Here is a 16,743-nt window from a genome sequence, read left to right on the forward strand (position 1 = left end):
AGAGGGAATGAAGAGAACAGGGCAATTATTGTGTGATCCATCCCCTGCTGTCCAGTCCCAGCTTCTGGCAGAACCTTATCTGTGTTTAAATTCTCAGGTTTAATGTGGCATAATATACACTTTTTCCATAGAATGTATATTGCATAGGAAGCTTTATGTATGCACAGCAGGAAATACAGTATTCAATACATGTTCCACTCTGCTTGATGCATAGATGTTGTTAAATAGGGTTAGTTTTTGTGAATACATTTTCAAAGCTGGATTGGCAAATCAGTTTTCCCATGTTGGTGTTGTGTCTGTATTTATGAGTGGGAAGTTTTCACAGTTTGTCCTGCTGCAGTGGTTGAAAAAGGTGAGTACTAACCTCCAGATGGACAGTTAAGAAGCCAGACACAAATCCCAAATTGGCGGTGAGCTCTATACTTAGATTTCATCAATCAAGTATCTAGTGTAAACGCCTTAGACACTGTAACATTCTGAACATTGAGTCACAGAGTCCCCTTGGGTACTCCAATCTATCTCGTCACCTAGGCAAGCCTGCCTTTGTGATAGATGTTCCCTTACACCAAAAATCACAATAATATTTAGGGTACACCAAGTCCGAAAGGACCAGTCACTTGCCCCAGGTCAGGTGCATCTTAGCTCTCACACCAAAGACAACATTTGTAGCCAATCCTATAATAAACTATCAAAAGATTTATTAACTAGGAAAAGGAAATGAGAGAGTTATTTAGAAGGTTAAAGTAGGTAAACAAGTGAGTCACTCTTAATTTTGAAAAAGTAATAGAAACTTCTATAATAAACAAGCACTATATATATTAGGGCTAATCCATGCCAAGCATTGGCAATCTTTTGCTTATGCTTGGTAATCCTTGCTCCTCAGAGTCCAAGCAGCATAAAAGATACAGGGTGTGTCTACACATACAGTGCTGCAATGGCACAGCTGCACTACACCGACAGGAGAGCTTCTCTTGTCACTGTAGGTACTCCACCTCCCCAAGAGGTGGTAATTATGTAGATGGACCACCTATTGACTTAGCGCTGGCTACACTGGGCGTTAGATCGGTATAACTATGTTGCTCAGCGGAGTGGATTTTCCATACCCCTGAGCAATGTAGTTACGCTGACATAAGTTGGTAGTGCAGACCAAGCTACAGTTCCTCCTTGTTAGGGCTTTTTATTCCTTTCCCCCTTCTGCTTCGAGTTACAGATTCAGCTGTTGGGAGGAATTCAGTGCATCTCCTCTGCATGGGGTCTGGGAAAACAATTCTGATGTTCCACAATGTTTAGTTTGGTGTTGATGCATTTTCTTTTGTTGGGCAAAATATAACATCTATTGGGAACTAGTATTTTACACTTGTTAATGCTTCTCTCCTGTCTGGTGACTTACAATGGAAGAAAAGCACTTAAATATTACCCTATAACGTGGCATACAGGTATTATAAGTGAGATTAATACATGCAGCAACTTAAAAGCATTTCATAAAGTCTAAACACTAAACACATTTTTGTAACTCATACCTATTTTAACAATATTAACACAGAGATGAGCCACACTGGTTCCAGCTATATATTTGTTAGTGTTCAGTGAGGCCTAGGGGCCTTGGCATGTGCTGCCAGCATCAGTCTGTAGTTCATTGGATTATAAAGCCAGCAATGTATGGTATACACGGGTCATTTCTTGTTCTAATCAATCTGAGGCATTTTATGTTTGTGACTGATTTTCAGTCAATGTCAGAGGTAGTTTCTACTTAAGTTAAGATTTTTTTGTTACATGTTATTTAAATGGAAGGAGAGCTGCTTTCTTTAACTAAATGTAGGGTTGTATATAGAATTTCCTTTATTCCTTGTGGTGTTTCACCCTATATTTACTTTTCACTCTCTTTCATAAAATCCTTAAAGGTCAACCTACTGTCTTTCAATAGCAGTTTCAGTTCTCTGATCACTTGGTGTGAGTGCTGTGTAAAATAAAAAACAGAAGAAAATTCATTGGCAGGAGGGGTGCCATAAAACGGGTATTTTTGGTGGGGAAAGTTGTGAGTTTAGTGTATTTTTACAGAATTTCTGCTGTCAGTATTGAGGAATATAATATATTCATCACTTGCAATGTTTTTTATTTATTAGAACAATGACTGGTTATACCTTCTCTGTTGTTAAAGCATTTATACATTGTTATTGCAATCAAACAGTTTGTATTACATAAGCTTATACTAGTATATGACATCATATGAATGCATGTGAGAGATGTATAATTTAGTTGATTCTCATTGCAGGTACTAAGGTAAAGTCAGCAAGAACACAAACCAACTCTTGCACACAGAAAGTAATAATCAGTCCTAAGAGGCAGCGTCCACTTTCTGCACCCCTTAAAGAAAGCCAGTATCTGTTCAGCCCCAGCAGAGAAATGCCTGACTTGTCCGGTCCACTTGAAGGCCATCTAATTCCTATGGCTATTCCATTAGGTAAGAATAACCAAAAACTTATTGAGTTGTATGGGCCAGATTCGTCCCAGCTGCTTCTGAGAGAAGCATCTCTTATCTCTCTGTATAATTTGGGAGCAGTGTTAAATTCTGGTGGGACTCCATAGAAGCTAAACTAGCAGAGGCTGCAGCGGGAATCTGTGTATCCTCTGGTTCTTCTAGCCAGGCCCACTCCTAGCCAGCACCACTCACACCTTGTGCTGCCTGTTTGAGGACCTCCTGGTAGAGGAGAGGTTGCTGGCATTTTGCACTGCAGCAGCCTCCTTACTCTTCCAGTCACTGAGGCTCTGCCCTTGGCTCTACAGGAGGAGCCATTGTTAATCAGAGAATGAATTCCAGGCCCTGGAATTTAGTCTGCATGACAGAGCGTAGATATAAATTGATCATTTCTGCCCAACAGTTTCAATAATACTGTCCCAAGTTGATTATAGCCCATTGATCACCACTGAGATAGTCTCCTCTTGAGAGCAGATATAGGCTGAGTCCTGTTGGTATATAGACAGAGGTTAATATTAAGCTGACACCTAAAGATAATAAATATACAAAAAAGAGCGGCTGCAGTCAAAGCTCGAAGGATGTTATAACCTGAATCATATCTTGCTAACTGGCCTACTAGTTCCAGATAGGAGGAGGCAGGGAGAGACTGTGTAATGTAGGTATTGATTTTATATAGCCCATATCCTGTAGGTCAAAGAACAAAAATGTCTGTCTGTTATGATGACCCAAGTTTTTGAGTAGCACAGGTGATTGCAGTTGTTGTTGTTTTTATAACACTAGATGGCACTGTAGTCAATTGAACTACTACAAAACAATTGGGAAAATCCTCAGGTATCTAGGCTTAAAAAATTAATACGATAAAATGCATAAAAATTTAAATTTAACTGATAAGACACCAGATTTTGACCAGTGAGGAAGAAAATTAATCTGATTTTTATAAAATTCACAAAAATGTTCTGAATTAAATTAAGTTTAACTTTTATTCTGTTTAATCGATAAATTAAAGGTTTTTATGTTTCTTAACCAACTGTCTTTAGGTCAAACGCAAATTAATGGCATCTCACCACAGCCTGCTGGAATCATTATAGGTAAACCACACCCTGTTACAGTGACCACCTCTGTTCTTCCAGCTCCTCCAAAACCACAACCTAAGCTAAAGAAACCCAACATAGCAGTAATAGAGATGAGATCAGAAAAAAAGGACCCTCCTAAACTCACTGTACAGGTATGAAGCAAGCACAACTGCTGTACTTATTAATATTCGCTAAAGATTGTTCGTGTTCAAGGACAAGGTAGGCCCATTACTCAATGAAGACGGGAAAGACAATAACAGAAAATGTGGAAATAGCGGAAGCACAAAATGCCTTTTTTGTTTCAGTTTTCACCAAAAAGGTCAGTAGCGATTGAAGAACTAACATAGTGAATACCAGTGAAAATGAGGTAGGATCTGAGGCTAAAATAGGGGAAGAACAAGTTAAAAATTACTTAGACAGTTAGATGTCTTCAAGTCACCAGGGCCTGATGAAATACATCCTAGAATACTCGAGCTGACTGAGGAGATATCTGAGTAGGGTGACAAGATGTCCCGATTTTATAGGGACAGTCCCGATATTTGGGGCTTTGTGTTATATAGGCTCCTATTACCCCCTACCCCCATCCCAATTTTTCACACTTGTCAGCCTTATCTGAGCGATTAGCAAATATCTTTGAAACTCATGGAAGATTAGAGAGATTTCAGAGCCTGGGAGTAGGGCAAAGATCGTGCCAATCTGTTGGGTTTTCAACTTCCTGTGCAGCGTGGGGCACGGGTCACTTGCAAGTTTAATGAGGACTTTAGTACCCAGCCAGATGTTATCAGTGGTTCACAGTCAATCTGTCAGGGCATTTCAAGTGGAGTCCCACAGGGATTGGTTCTCGGTCCAGTTTTGTTCAATATCTTCATAAATGTTTTAGATAAAGGCATAGAGAGTACACTTGTAAAGTTTGTGGATGTACCAAGCTGGGAGGGGTTACCAGTGTGTTGGAGTATAGGATTAAAATTCAAAATGATCTAGATAAACTGGAGAAATGGTCTCAAGTATATAGGATGAAATTAAGTAAGGACAAAGTCAAAGTACTCCATTTAAGAAGGAACAATCACACACATAGGAAGGAATCTGGGAGTTGTAGTGGATCACAAGCTGAATATGAGTGAACAGTGTAACACTGTTGCCAAAAAGCAAACATCATTCTGGGATGTATTAGCAGGAGTGTTGTAAGCAAGACACAAGAAATAGTTCTTCTACTCTACACTGTGCTGATAAGGCCTCAATGGTGTATTGTGTCCAATTCTGGGTGCCACATTTCAGGAACCATGTGGGCAAATTGGAGAAAGTCCAGAGGAAAAACACGATTAAAGGTCTAGAAAACATGACCTATGACGAAAGATTTAAAAAAATGGGTTTGTTTAGTGTGGGGAAGAGTACATTGAGAGGGGACATGATAACAGTTTTCAAATACATAAAAGGTTGTTACAAGGAGGACAGGACAGGACAAGAAGCAATGGGCTTAAATTGCAGCAAGGGAGGTTTAGGTTGAACGTTAGGGAATAGGGCAAAGATTGTGCCAATCTATAAAAAGGAGAATAAAAACTCCCTCACTGTCAGGGTAGTTAAGCACTGAAACAAATTGCCCAGGGAGGTTGTGGAATCTCTGTCATCAGAGGCTTTTAAGAACAAGTTAGACAAACACCAGTCAGGAATGGTCTAGTTAATACTTAGGGCAGGTCTACACTACGGGGGAAAATCGATATAAGATACGCAACTTCAGCTACGTGAATAACGTAGCTGAAGTCGAAGTATCTTATATCGATTTACCTACCGTCCTCACGGCACGGGATCAATGTCCGCGGCTCCCCATGTCGACTCCGCTACCGCCGTTCGGGTTGGCGGAGTTACGGAGTCGACAGGAGTGCGTTCGGGGATCGATATATCACGTCTAGATGAGACGCAATATATCGATCCCCGAGAAATTGATTGCTACCCGCCGATACGGCGGGTAGTGAAGACGTACCCTTAGTCTTACCTTGAGTGCAGGGGACTGGACTAGATGGACTATTGTGGTCTTTTCCAGTCCTGCAGTTCTGTTATTCTATGTGAATGATTGGGCACTGGTGGATGCCTTTTCTCTTAATGTTAACACCACATGGTGTAGTGTAAACCAAAAATCAGTCAACCTGTGCTTAATTGTTTTGAATTATTTTACAATCATTTTTATTATTTAACCAGAATAGAGTTGTTTGGAAAAAGAACATATCTGCAAGTATATTCCTTGTGTCAAGGGAGACTTTCATGCTGGAGAAAACTCAAAAATGAGAGTTTAATTTATTTAAAACAATAACAATTTACTTGGCTGAACGCTTTGCCATTTAAAATTTTTGTTTAAATATGAGTTTCCTTGCAACTCAGTTTCCCTTCAGACCAGTCAACTGCTGAAGTTCTGATCCCATGTTTGTGATGAGTCTGTTGTCATGGAAATGGAAATGAATGTTTTATCAAAAATTCAGTATTCTGTGTTCATTGGAGAATCAAACTGAAGCAGAAGATATGCTGTCAGTATTCCCCCTCTCTCCCCTAACCCCTTTAAATATAACTATTTTTGAATAATAGAAGTAAGAGATTTAAATAAAAATGTAGAAATATAGAAAATGTAGTCCATCCCTCTGCCAGTGCACTACTTTTCTCATCAACACACTTTTTTGGTAGTGCTTTGTCCAGTTGTTTTAAATGTTCCAAGTGATGAGGCTTTTGTCAAAGATTTAAACTAGTACTTGTGTTTCTTTTGATGCATTTGTGTACCTGTTAAAAAAATCTTTGTCACTGCAAAGAACATAATCACCCTAATTTTTCTTCTAACTGTATTGTACAAAGATTGGACATCTATTACAATGTGTCTATTACAAAATTAATAGTTACTGCTTATTACTTAGAAGTACACTTAACTAAGTACACTTATAAGGCAACATAAATGACCCATGAGTCAATCAATCACAGAATTCTGAATAATTGATGTGAATTGAGGTGGTGAATTTATTATGTAAAATTACCATACATGTGTTCAGCAATTAAAACATACAAAATGACAAGGTCCTACTGTGTTAACAATCTATTATAGATAACAAAACTGAAGACCTCAAATGAAATGGAGAGCAGGAAAAGTAAGATAACAGGAAAAAAAGGAGAAGGAATTACTCTTGGGGGAATGTTCTTAGCTTGTTTATTATGTTAAATCTGTCTGTAAAATCCAGTCCTGATCAGGTGCAGGTATGACAACGGGGAGCCATTCCATGTTCTTATGAAAAGTGTGAACAGAGGAAAATTTAATTAATACAGATTTCAATTTTGGACTTGTGGTGTTTTCCATTTTAGGTATTACCGAATGTAGATATTGACAGTATTTCAAATGACAGCGTGAGTATAAACCAGGCTTCTACAAGCTCTGAAGCAGCACTTCCTCCTGTCAGCAGTCTGATTCAGGTATTGGTCTAAATGCCTAAGAATTGGTGTTAGTTTGATAAGTAGATATTAATACATTAATGTTCAGTTATTATCAAATGGTCTAATGCAGTATTCCTTCTTTGTTAAAGGAAGTAAGCCCACTAGTAAACAGAAAAGAGAACTAAATTCTGACTTCTAAGATGGGTGGGTTTTTATTTATTTATTTATTTTCAACAAAATCTTTAACAAGGTTTAGATTGTTAATTTCCTTCCATCCCCGATTAAAGGGTGGTGCATAACTGTGCCCACCCCACGAACAGCATAGGGAAAGAACTTTGACTCTTGGGACAGGGGAGAGGAAGTAATCTGCTGTTGGTCCATACCAGTAGCACATTGCTTCTTCATCCATGCAGGCTCAGCTATATTAGCTGGCACATGGAGGAGAGAAGGCTTCACCCACTCCTTGCCCCCTCTATGTCCATTCCCTGTCCGCTTGCCTTGGGTGGGGAATAGTGGCCCTGTGGATCATCTCGCCACCCTGCTCACAGACCGACAATACACGGTAGCTGTCCAACGGATTAAGGAGTTGCCTTGAGTTCCCTTGTACAGCAACATAGGCAAGCCACTAACTACTCGGTGAGGTGCTATGGCCTGTATGGTGCAGGTCAGACTACATGATCACAATGGCCCCCTCTGGCCTTTAGATTTGCGAATCATGATTTTGCCCATGTCACTTTCCAGGAGTTGTCATAGAGCATTTAGGAAATAATGAAGATTATGTGTGAATTCCAGGCAGAAAACTATCCAAAGAATGTTAAGGTTGCAAACTGAAGCATATGATGACAAGATCATATTGTTTCTTCCACAGGACCTTGGCCTTATTCAGTGCACAGGCTGAACTATGTGAACTGAATGAGGCAACTGTTCAATATTTCTTTTTTCCTTAGCTGTTCAGCATGTGTGTGTCTGCTTCATTCACTGCACACCAACCAGCCTCCTCACTGCATGAGGTGATGTTCCCACAGACCCCTGCCTCATTCACTACACAACTTGTTCATCATTCAGCTGAACTGTCATTCTCATTCTGCCACTGAATGAGGCAGGGTTCTGCCCTTCCCCCAATCAATCCCCCCCCCCCCTCCAAAAAAAAGAGCTTGTGATCATGTAATTTAAAAAAGTTTGTAATGATTATGCACAAGGAAGTAGAGTTAAGTTGCTTTGGGGAACCTTAATTTAGGTATTTCCAGAGTGATTCATTTTGAAGTCATTTGTCCCTCTCTTGTGTATTTCAAAAGAAAAGTTTGATAGTTATAAAAATAATGTTGTCCTGAGATTCTGAAGCAGAGATATTCTATTAAATCCTACAGGCAAGTCCAAGGAGTGCTAGCGTTCATTTTATTGAATTGCTTAATGGATACCATCTAGTCCTCTTCCTGGTCTATAGAGAAATCCCTCTAACTGTTAGGATACAAAAATTTGCATTGTGGTTGTTTAAGATCTAATTAGTGTGCAACAAGAGGGTCACTGTAGCTTGATCATATTCTCAGTATAAAGTTTTTCTACAGTTATACCTTTTAATTTAAGATACGTATGTTTTTGTCTACCTTTTATAAGGGTCCAGAACAAACTCAGTATGAGGAGGAAGAGCGAAAGTTCCCAGGAACTAATTTTGTTGATGTTACTGATGTCATTCAGGTAATTACATCCCAAAGATGTCCTTGCCTTTGACTTTTATATTCAATTCTGTTCTGTTCCTCAATATGAAATACAGCATTAAAAATTGTACTTTATAAAAATACACATCTTGTTAATGTAGCTTTATGTGAGATTGAAAAGGGGTGGTTTTAAATTGTTGGATGCCAAGTAATTTTGTTTTTAAAGGACTAAAAACATTTGGTTTCGAGAAACAAGAAATGGTAGGCCAGCTCTTACTTATTGTTTCTCTTTCTGCTAACTCAGGGACATGGCTTCCATTATTTAGTCACAGTGTTTCTTTTACATATGCTAGGAGACACTGTGGTCATAGTTGGCATCCTTTTGTCTGTGAGAGAGGGTGGGAATTGTAGCCTATGATGTAAATGGTTTGCAATGTCTCATATGACTGAATAGTCCAATTCAAGATTTGCATGATCTTTGGCAGTTATTGAAAATGTTTGTATCTTGGTTGGGAGCTGCTTGCTTGGGTGTGATCAAGACCAAGCAAAATCATAATTATTAACCATGGCTATTTTATTACTAAAGAAAGCATTAAACAACACAAATGACCAAGCCAAAATGATAAACTGCTTATTGCCATTATAATTTTTTCTGTACGTCTCTCTGTAGAGAGCTTTTAACAGAGATTAACACCCTTGAACAACTCTGAGGTGTTCTTTTCTCTTGGTAAAGTTAAGACCAAAGAATATTGTTTAAAACTATTATGAATCCATTCTTTATTATAGCCTTATAAATAACTATGAATATTTATAGATGAGCAAAAAAATATATTTATTTCAAGGCAAGTGGACTTGTTGGTTATTAATAAATTACCAATTATAAACTGGCTGTCTATCTTTACTACATCCTATGAAACCAAAGAAAATATTTAAATCAGTTACTTAGAAGAAGGCATTTAAGGAACTATCTTGAGACAGGCCAATTAACCTATATTAGGAATCTTAAATCCAATTAAAACTCATTCTTTTTCTGTTTACCAACATTTGACCCATTTTCATCTCCAGGAATACATGGTATAACCATTTGGTGATTGATAGGAAAAACTGTTTGTCTTTTAAATTACAACAGAACAACAAAATCATTACAAGAGTTTTAAATCTAATCTCTTGGTAGTATTTTAGTTAACTTCCTCTCACCAATCCACATTAACGTCTTGGGGAGATTTCCTTGGGTTGATTTCTTCTTGAGTCTTCTCTTTTTTACTTAACTGTCTATGGCAGTTTGCTTGTAGAGATGGGCTGGGTGAGTTGTGGAGTGCTTGCTGTCTAAGCAGAGTAGCAGAGGGTGGTTGTGAGGGGGTTCTCACTTCAGTGTTTTTTATATCCTTCTCCTTATTTTCATGAAATCGTAGGGAAAACACACCTCTTTCATTCTTGTTTAGATTCAGGTTGGTTGCTGTCATTCTTTGACTGGCTTCATGCCTTTGGGGTTGGCCTAGGTGAGACTTTCACATCCTGAGGGTACGTCTATACTAGCTGCCGGATTGGTGGGTAGCGATCGATCTATCGGGGATCAATTTATCGCGTGTAGTGTAGATGCGATAAATTGATCCCTAATCGCTCTCCCGTTGACTGCTGAACTCTAGCTCGGCGAGAGGCGGAAGCAAAGTCGACGGGGGAGTGGCGTCCGTTGATCCCGCGCCGCAAGGTCACGAAGTAAGTGATTCTAAGTCGATCTAAGATTCGTCGACTTCAGCTATGCTATTCTCGTAGCTGAAGTTGCATATCTTAGATCAATTTCACACACACACACACACACACACACACACACACACACACACACACACACACACACCACCCCCAAGGCTGAATATGCAGCCTCTTAATGAATATGAGACATTTCTGCCACAAAAAAAGAACAAAGGCCATTGAAGAATAGATTCAGGTAACTTTTAATGTTTTAACTCTTTCATTCAGTCCATTTTTTGAGATTTTTTTTTCTCATAGTATGACAGGAAATTAAATTCAAAAAGTCCAAGCACTCCTGTTCTTTATTAAAGAGTTTTTAGTCCTCAAAACAGTCTTAAACTTAAATAACTTATAGAAAGTGCTTAGACTAAATGGTTGACTCTACATGACAGTGTTTGGAATGATGATTTTCTTGTCTTCCTGCATTGGATGAAGGTTTGCTCACTCCCATAATTCACCATTAATATAAATATTCTATACTTTAATGGCTTCTTATGTTAATAATTAGTCAATCATCAAGTGAACTTACTATATTTGTACATAAAACAGTTTGCTAATTATATAACAGTACTATCAGGCTTGCATTTACAAAATATTTGCAAATGTACATATTGAAAGAAGCATATACAAACTTAAAAGCAGCAAAGAATCCTGTGGCACCTTATAGACTAACAAACTTGTCTGTTAGTCTATAAGGTGCCACAGGATTCTTTGCTGCTTTTACAGAACCAGACTAACATGGCTACCCCTCTGATACTTGATATACAAACTTAAGTATTTGAGAAACAACGAAGATTTTCATCTCTAAGTGTCGACATGAGTTACTTGGAAGTAACCGGTATCTTCTGTAAAACATTTCCCACCATAAATATTCTCCAAATGTAAAGAATAAAGACTTCAGTGTGTTTACAAAAGAAATCAGTTTCAGTAAGGCTAGTTCTAGAAATCTTTGTGTGGGTTAAACATAGCTTTTTCTTTGAAAAGAAGGGGCAGGAGGGGTTCGAATAGGTCCACTTTACCTCTACATTTATTGCTCTGATAACACAACCCTGCATTCTTTTCGCAATCAGATTTATTCCTAAAAATGTTCACAAGATTTGTTTCTGCTTGATGTGTGCTTTTCAAAAGTTACAATAATTTTATTAATATAATTTTTGTATCAATACCGAGGTCTTTCCCCTGTATTTGCTAACAACTTAAAAATATTGTATCTACTTGTTGAACAATCTTATTCTTCATTGTTGAAATAAATATGTAATTTCTTAATAGATAAAGGACCTTTGACAAACAAAAGGAAGAGAGTTAACTTAATTTTAAGACTGGGTTTTAATTGTACATGCCTAGACTCCTTAGAAATAAAGGCATGCTGTCAAAGAACAGCACTTCAGAGTCAATAGTGGTACTAGCATTTGAGACCTACCAGTTTATGCACTTATTGGACAATAGCAATGAAGTAAGTTAATATCAAGTAGTAAGACAGAGCATACATCATTTGGTGATGTTTCAGCCCTTGAAAATGAATTGCATATATAGCCCTTGAAAATGAATTGCATATATAGCCCTTGAATTGCATTTTCAGCCCTTGAAAATGAATTGCATATATGGATTTTGGAAATAAAAGTAAGAAAAACTGTCAATAATACCTTGTAAATATATGAACATGCAAATAACCATATTGACAACCACTCAGAGAGCTCCATTTGGGACCACTATGGTAAATTCTCTTCAGAAATATGTGTATTAAATGTACAATATATCTACAAATATGTTTCAGTTCTGTCAAAGCTATGCAAATGACTCAAAAAAAAAATGGCCAGAACTTCTCTAAAAGAACTAATAAATCTACTTGGGCAGTTTTTTTTCTATTTGCACAAATGCTTATTCTTTAAAAATGAACAGGAAACTACTTAAGAAATCAATTTAAGAAATAGCAGTAAAAAAAACCTAACAGCATCTACATTCTTTAAATGTTAATATGAGTTATTCTCCATTTTTCATTTTTCTCCAGGATTGCTTTTATTTTTTGTTCTTGGCAATGGTATGCATTTTAACCACAAAACAAAATTATGTTTCAATGGCAACACATGTTTGGCTCATGACCATACATATAGTATTCTTAAAGATGTGCAAGACAAAAATAATGTGGAACCATAAAATCAGGTCTCCTGAGTGACAGAAATATTTAAAACATCAAAAGCAATCCTCTTTTATAGTATTAGCTTTCCTTTGAATGTGCATGGAGACATGTCCATAAAATGTTATGCAGGAAAACTGGCCTTTTTCTCCCATGAAAAGTACAATCTGTTAGAAGTTAAAAAGACAAGTATTTGTCAAAACACTTCCTGGTTTTTCAATTTCATGTGGATAGGATTTTTTGGTACTTTGGTCCATGAGTTTTCTCTGCGTTTAGTACTTCTGTCTGATTTCTTGTGGTAGAAGATACTTAAGATGTTAAAATGCTAATTTTAGTTAGCTACTCTGTCATTGGATAATGCAGCAGTTCCCAAATTTTTTGAAAGTTGAGTCCCGAGGAAGATGAAATGTGTTGCGCCCCCATTGCTGTCCTGGCATATTATGTTAAAGGCCTACCTGTGGTAATGTATAACCCTTCTGCATTTGCCTTCTTATGTCTTGGTGCAACTTGCACTTTGGGGAAATGCTAAGATTGCCCTTCAAGTTACTCCCTTCCTTTTTGTTTATGCTTTGGAGAGCAGTGAAATAATTAACTATGTTGACAATCAAAGTATCCTCATTAGCATAGGAGTTAGCACCCATTGAAACAAATGGGACAGATCACATCCTAGAGCTGTTGTTTCAGGCTCTCATTTTGAAGGTTTCTCCTCAACAGTAATAGTTAGAGACTATGTACACAAAAAAGTTTTAACAGTGTTACCAGTATAGCTGCCCCATCCATGTGGACACTCAGGCCTAGTCTACACTAGGACTTTAATTCAAATTTAGCAGCGTTAATTCGAATTAACCGTGCACCCGTCCACACCAGGAAGCCATTTAGTTCGACCTAGAGGGCTCTTTAGTTCGAATTCGGTACTCCACCCTGACGAGGGGAGTAGCGCTAAATTCGACATGGCTATGTCGAATTAGGCTAGGTGTGGATGCAAATCGAACTTAGTAGCTCCGGGAGCTATCCCACACTGCACCACTCTGTTGACGCTCTGGACAGCAGTCCAAGCTTGGATTCTCTGACCAGCCACACAGGAAACGACCCGGGAAAATTTGAATTCCTTTTACTGTCTGGGCACTTTGAATCTCATGTCCTGGTTGGACATCGGGGCGAGCTCAGCAGCACCTGCAACGATGCAGAGCTCTCCAGCAGAGGAGTCCATGCAATCCCAGAATAGAAAGAGGTCCCCAGCATGGACAGACCGTGAAGTCCTGGATCTGATCGCTGTGTGGGGCGATGAGTCTGTGCTTTCAGAGCTGCGCTCCAACAAACGGAATGCAAAGACCTACGAGAAGGTCTCCAAAGCCATGAGAGACAGAGGATACAGCCGGGATACAACGCAGTGCCGCGTGAAAATCAAGGACCTGAGACAAGGCTACCAAAAAGTCAGAGCGGCAAACGGACGCTCCGGAGCACAGCCCCAGACCTGCCGCTTCTACGAGGCACTGCATGCCATTCTAGGTGGGTCTGCCACCACTGCCCCACCAGTGACCGTGGACTCTGAGTATGGGATAGTGTCGAGGGGCAGTTCCTCGGCGATGTTCGCCGATGGGGAAGACGAGGAAGGGTTTGTGGAGGACGACGCAGGCGACAGCGCTTACAATACCGCTTTCCCCGACAGCCAGGATCTCTTCATCACCCTGACAGAGATCCCCTACCAACCCTCCCCGGCTGTTAACCCGGACTCAGAATCAGGGGAAGGATCAGTCGGTAAGTGCTATAAACATGAAAACATTTATTTTTTAAAAAACAGGAATAAAAAATATGTAAAAACTATATAAAACCTTTTGCTTAAAAAACTATATAAAGAGAAGGTCCACACAGATAGGGATGGAACAGAAATCCTCCTGGGACAGTTCCACGAAGCTCTCGGAGAGCAGCTCGAAAAGTCTCCGCAGGAGGTTCCTGGGGAGAGGTGCCTTATTTGGTGCTCCGTGGAAGCACACTCTTCCGCGCCAGGCCATCCTAATGTACAGCGGAATCATTGCCTCCACCAGCATTGCAGCGTACGGTCCTGGTCTGTGCAGGGATTCGAGCAGCATCCTCTCTCTCTCTCTCCGAGTGACCCGCCTCAGGCTAATCTCGTTCGGCGACTGCTGCATCTAATTAGGGCAATTAGTGTACTGTTACTATTGTGAATGCTTGACTTTTACTTTGCATAGCAATGACCTTCGCTTAACAGCCACGTGTTGGAGGCCACAGAGGAAAAGCATACAGTGATCTTTCCCGGGCACAGCCGCGAGGGGCTGGAACAGGGTCAGACTTTATGCTTTACAGATTGCCTTCAGCGGGAGGGCACAGCTATCCATTAACTTTTAAGCAGCCTATAGTGTAGTGCTTACCAGGCCTGGCTGCTACACGGATTCAGCTGTACAGCCCCGCTTGTCCGATCTCCTGTGCAAGACCGCAGCCAATGAAAGCGTATTCCGAAATCTCGAACTTGTCCTGAGAGCTCGTGAGACTAGGTGCCCTGTATGGTCTTGTTCACAGAAACTGACTAGACTGTGTTCAGTGTTCGCAAACATGTATCTTTTCAAGGAAATCACTTCCTTTTTCCCATCACACAGCTGCGGCTCTTTCACGAACTGCCTCGGCATCCCCCTCACAGAGGCTGGCGCAGATTAGGCGGCGAAAGAAAAAGACTAGGGACGACATGTTCTCGGAACTGATGGCTTGCTCCAGAGCCGAGGCGGCCGAGCAGAGACAGTGGAGGGAGACCCTATGTCAGCACCAGCGCTCACACAGCGAACGGGAGGACAGGTGGCGGCAGGAAGACCAGCAGGCGACTCAAACGCTGCTTGGCTAATGAGGGAGCAAACGGACACGCTCCGGCGCCTTGTAGATGTTCTGCAGGACCGCAGGCAGGAGCAGAGAGTCCCCCTGAACTGTATCTGCAACCGCCTTCCCCCGCCACAAAGTCCTGTCCCCCCCTCACCAAAAATCACAAGAAGGAGGGGTGCTAGGGGCCGTGAAAACTGTCACTCCACCCCAGCAGAGCGCTCATGTACCAAACAGCTCTCATTCCCTAAAGTGTGAGAAGTGCTTCCCTTCCTGGATCACCCAGTCCCAAATCCAAGTTTCATCCCCCCACTGTGTAGTTGAGTATTAAAAGTAGTTTGTTGTTATTCACTGTTTCCGTCACGTTTTCCTTGTCAGAAGACTTTGTGTGAAGGGGGGGGGGAGGGGTTTTTTAATTGCATAGGACAGCCTCCATTACCAGGGTACAGACTTGGGGGCAGGATCAACAGCAGGACACACACAGACTGCAGTCACTAGGCACTAGGGTCATTCTGGGAGGTGAATGCTGCCCCGGGTCAGTCTGTGAGGTGTATGCTGCCCCAGGGTCCTAGCGCCTGACATCCACAAATGGCAAGGCAGGCTGCCCTTACCATGCCCTTCCCCCCTAGCCACGAGCCTCTCCGATGCCCTGAGCCCCAGCAAGAGCCCTCATCCACGGACACATACTCACCCTTCCCACACACCCCGCACCTCTTCCTACGCCCCAACCCCCAGTCCAGAGCCTGCATCCAAACTCCGTCCCAAAGACGGCACCCCTCACCCCTTCCTGCAAACCCACCCCTTCCTGCACACCCACCTGCAACCGTCCTCCCCCCAGAGACCGCTGTAGGAGCAGGAGCCTGTCATTCCTCTAGTGTAGAAGCGGTCTGGACATCAGTGCACACCGTACCCACCACAGTCCGCGTCCATGTTTCAACCCTTGAACAGGAATTCATAATTAAAGAAAACTTTATTAATAATCAGTGTTCCATTAAAGTTATTTTAAAACGTGTGTTGGAAGGGGGGAAACCTGGAGAACGGGGTATGTAACCGCAGATCGAAGTCAACAGTCACTGAAACAGGCTCAGGTTCAGCTTCTCTGTAAATCAACTGGAGAGTCATAGGTTACCCTGCTCTCCGAGGAACCTATCTTTCAAAGCCTCCCGGATGCACAGCGCTTCCCGCTGGGATCTTCTATCGGCACGGCTGTCTGGCTGAGCGTAATCAGCAGCCAGGCGATTGGCCTCAGCCTCCTATCCAGCCATAAAGGTCTCCCCCTTGCTCTCACAGAGATTGTGGAGCACACAGCAAGCAGCAATAACAACGGGGGTATTTTTTTCGCTGAGGTCCGAGCGAGTCAGTAAGCTCCGCCATCTCCCCTTGAGACGTCCGAAAGCACACTCCACCACCATTCTGCACTTGCTCAGC

At 41.0% G+C, this 16,743-nt stretch overlaps 1 protein-coding gene across 8 annotated transcripts in view; it reads left to right on the top strand.

Annotated features, from left to right (window-relative positions):
• KIAA0586 (KIAA0586 ortholog) overlaps positions 1-16,743 on the top strand; it is a 117,638-nt gene that overhangs the window by 39,675 nt on the left and 61,220 nt on the right. For all 8 annotated transcript variants that reach the window (XM_045014226.1, XM_045014225.1, XM_045014224.1 and 5 more), the window contains 4 exons: positions 2,273-2,461; positions 3,514-3,701; positions 6,883-6,990; positions 8,566-8,646. In XM_045014226.1, coding sequence (XP_044870161.1) covers positions 2,273-2,461; positions 3,514-3,701; positions 6,883-6,990; positions 8,566-8,646 — 566 coding nt within the window. The remainder of the gene's footprint in view (positions 1-2,272; positions 2,462-3,513; positions 3,702-6,882; positions 6,991-8,565; positions 8,647-16,743) is intronic.

This window comes from Mauremys mutica, chromosome 4, assembly GCF_020497125.1.
Source record: "Mauremys mutica isolate MM-2020 ecotype Southern chromosome 4, ASM2049712v1, whole genome shotgun sequence".
NCBI lineage: Eukaryota > Metazoa > Chordata > Testudines > Geoemydidae > Mauremys > Mauremys mutica.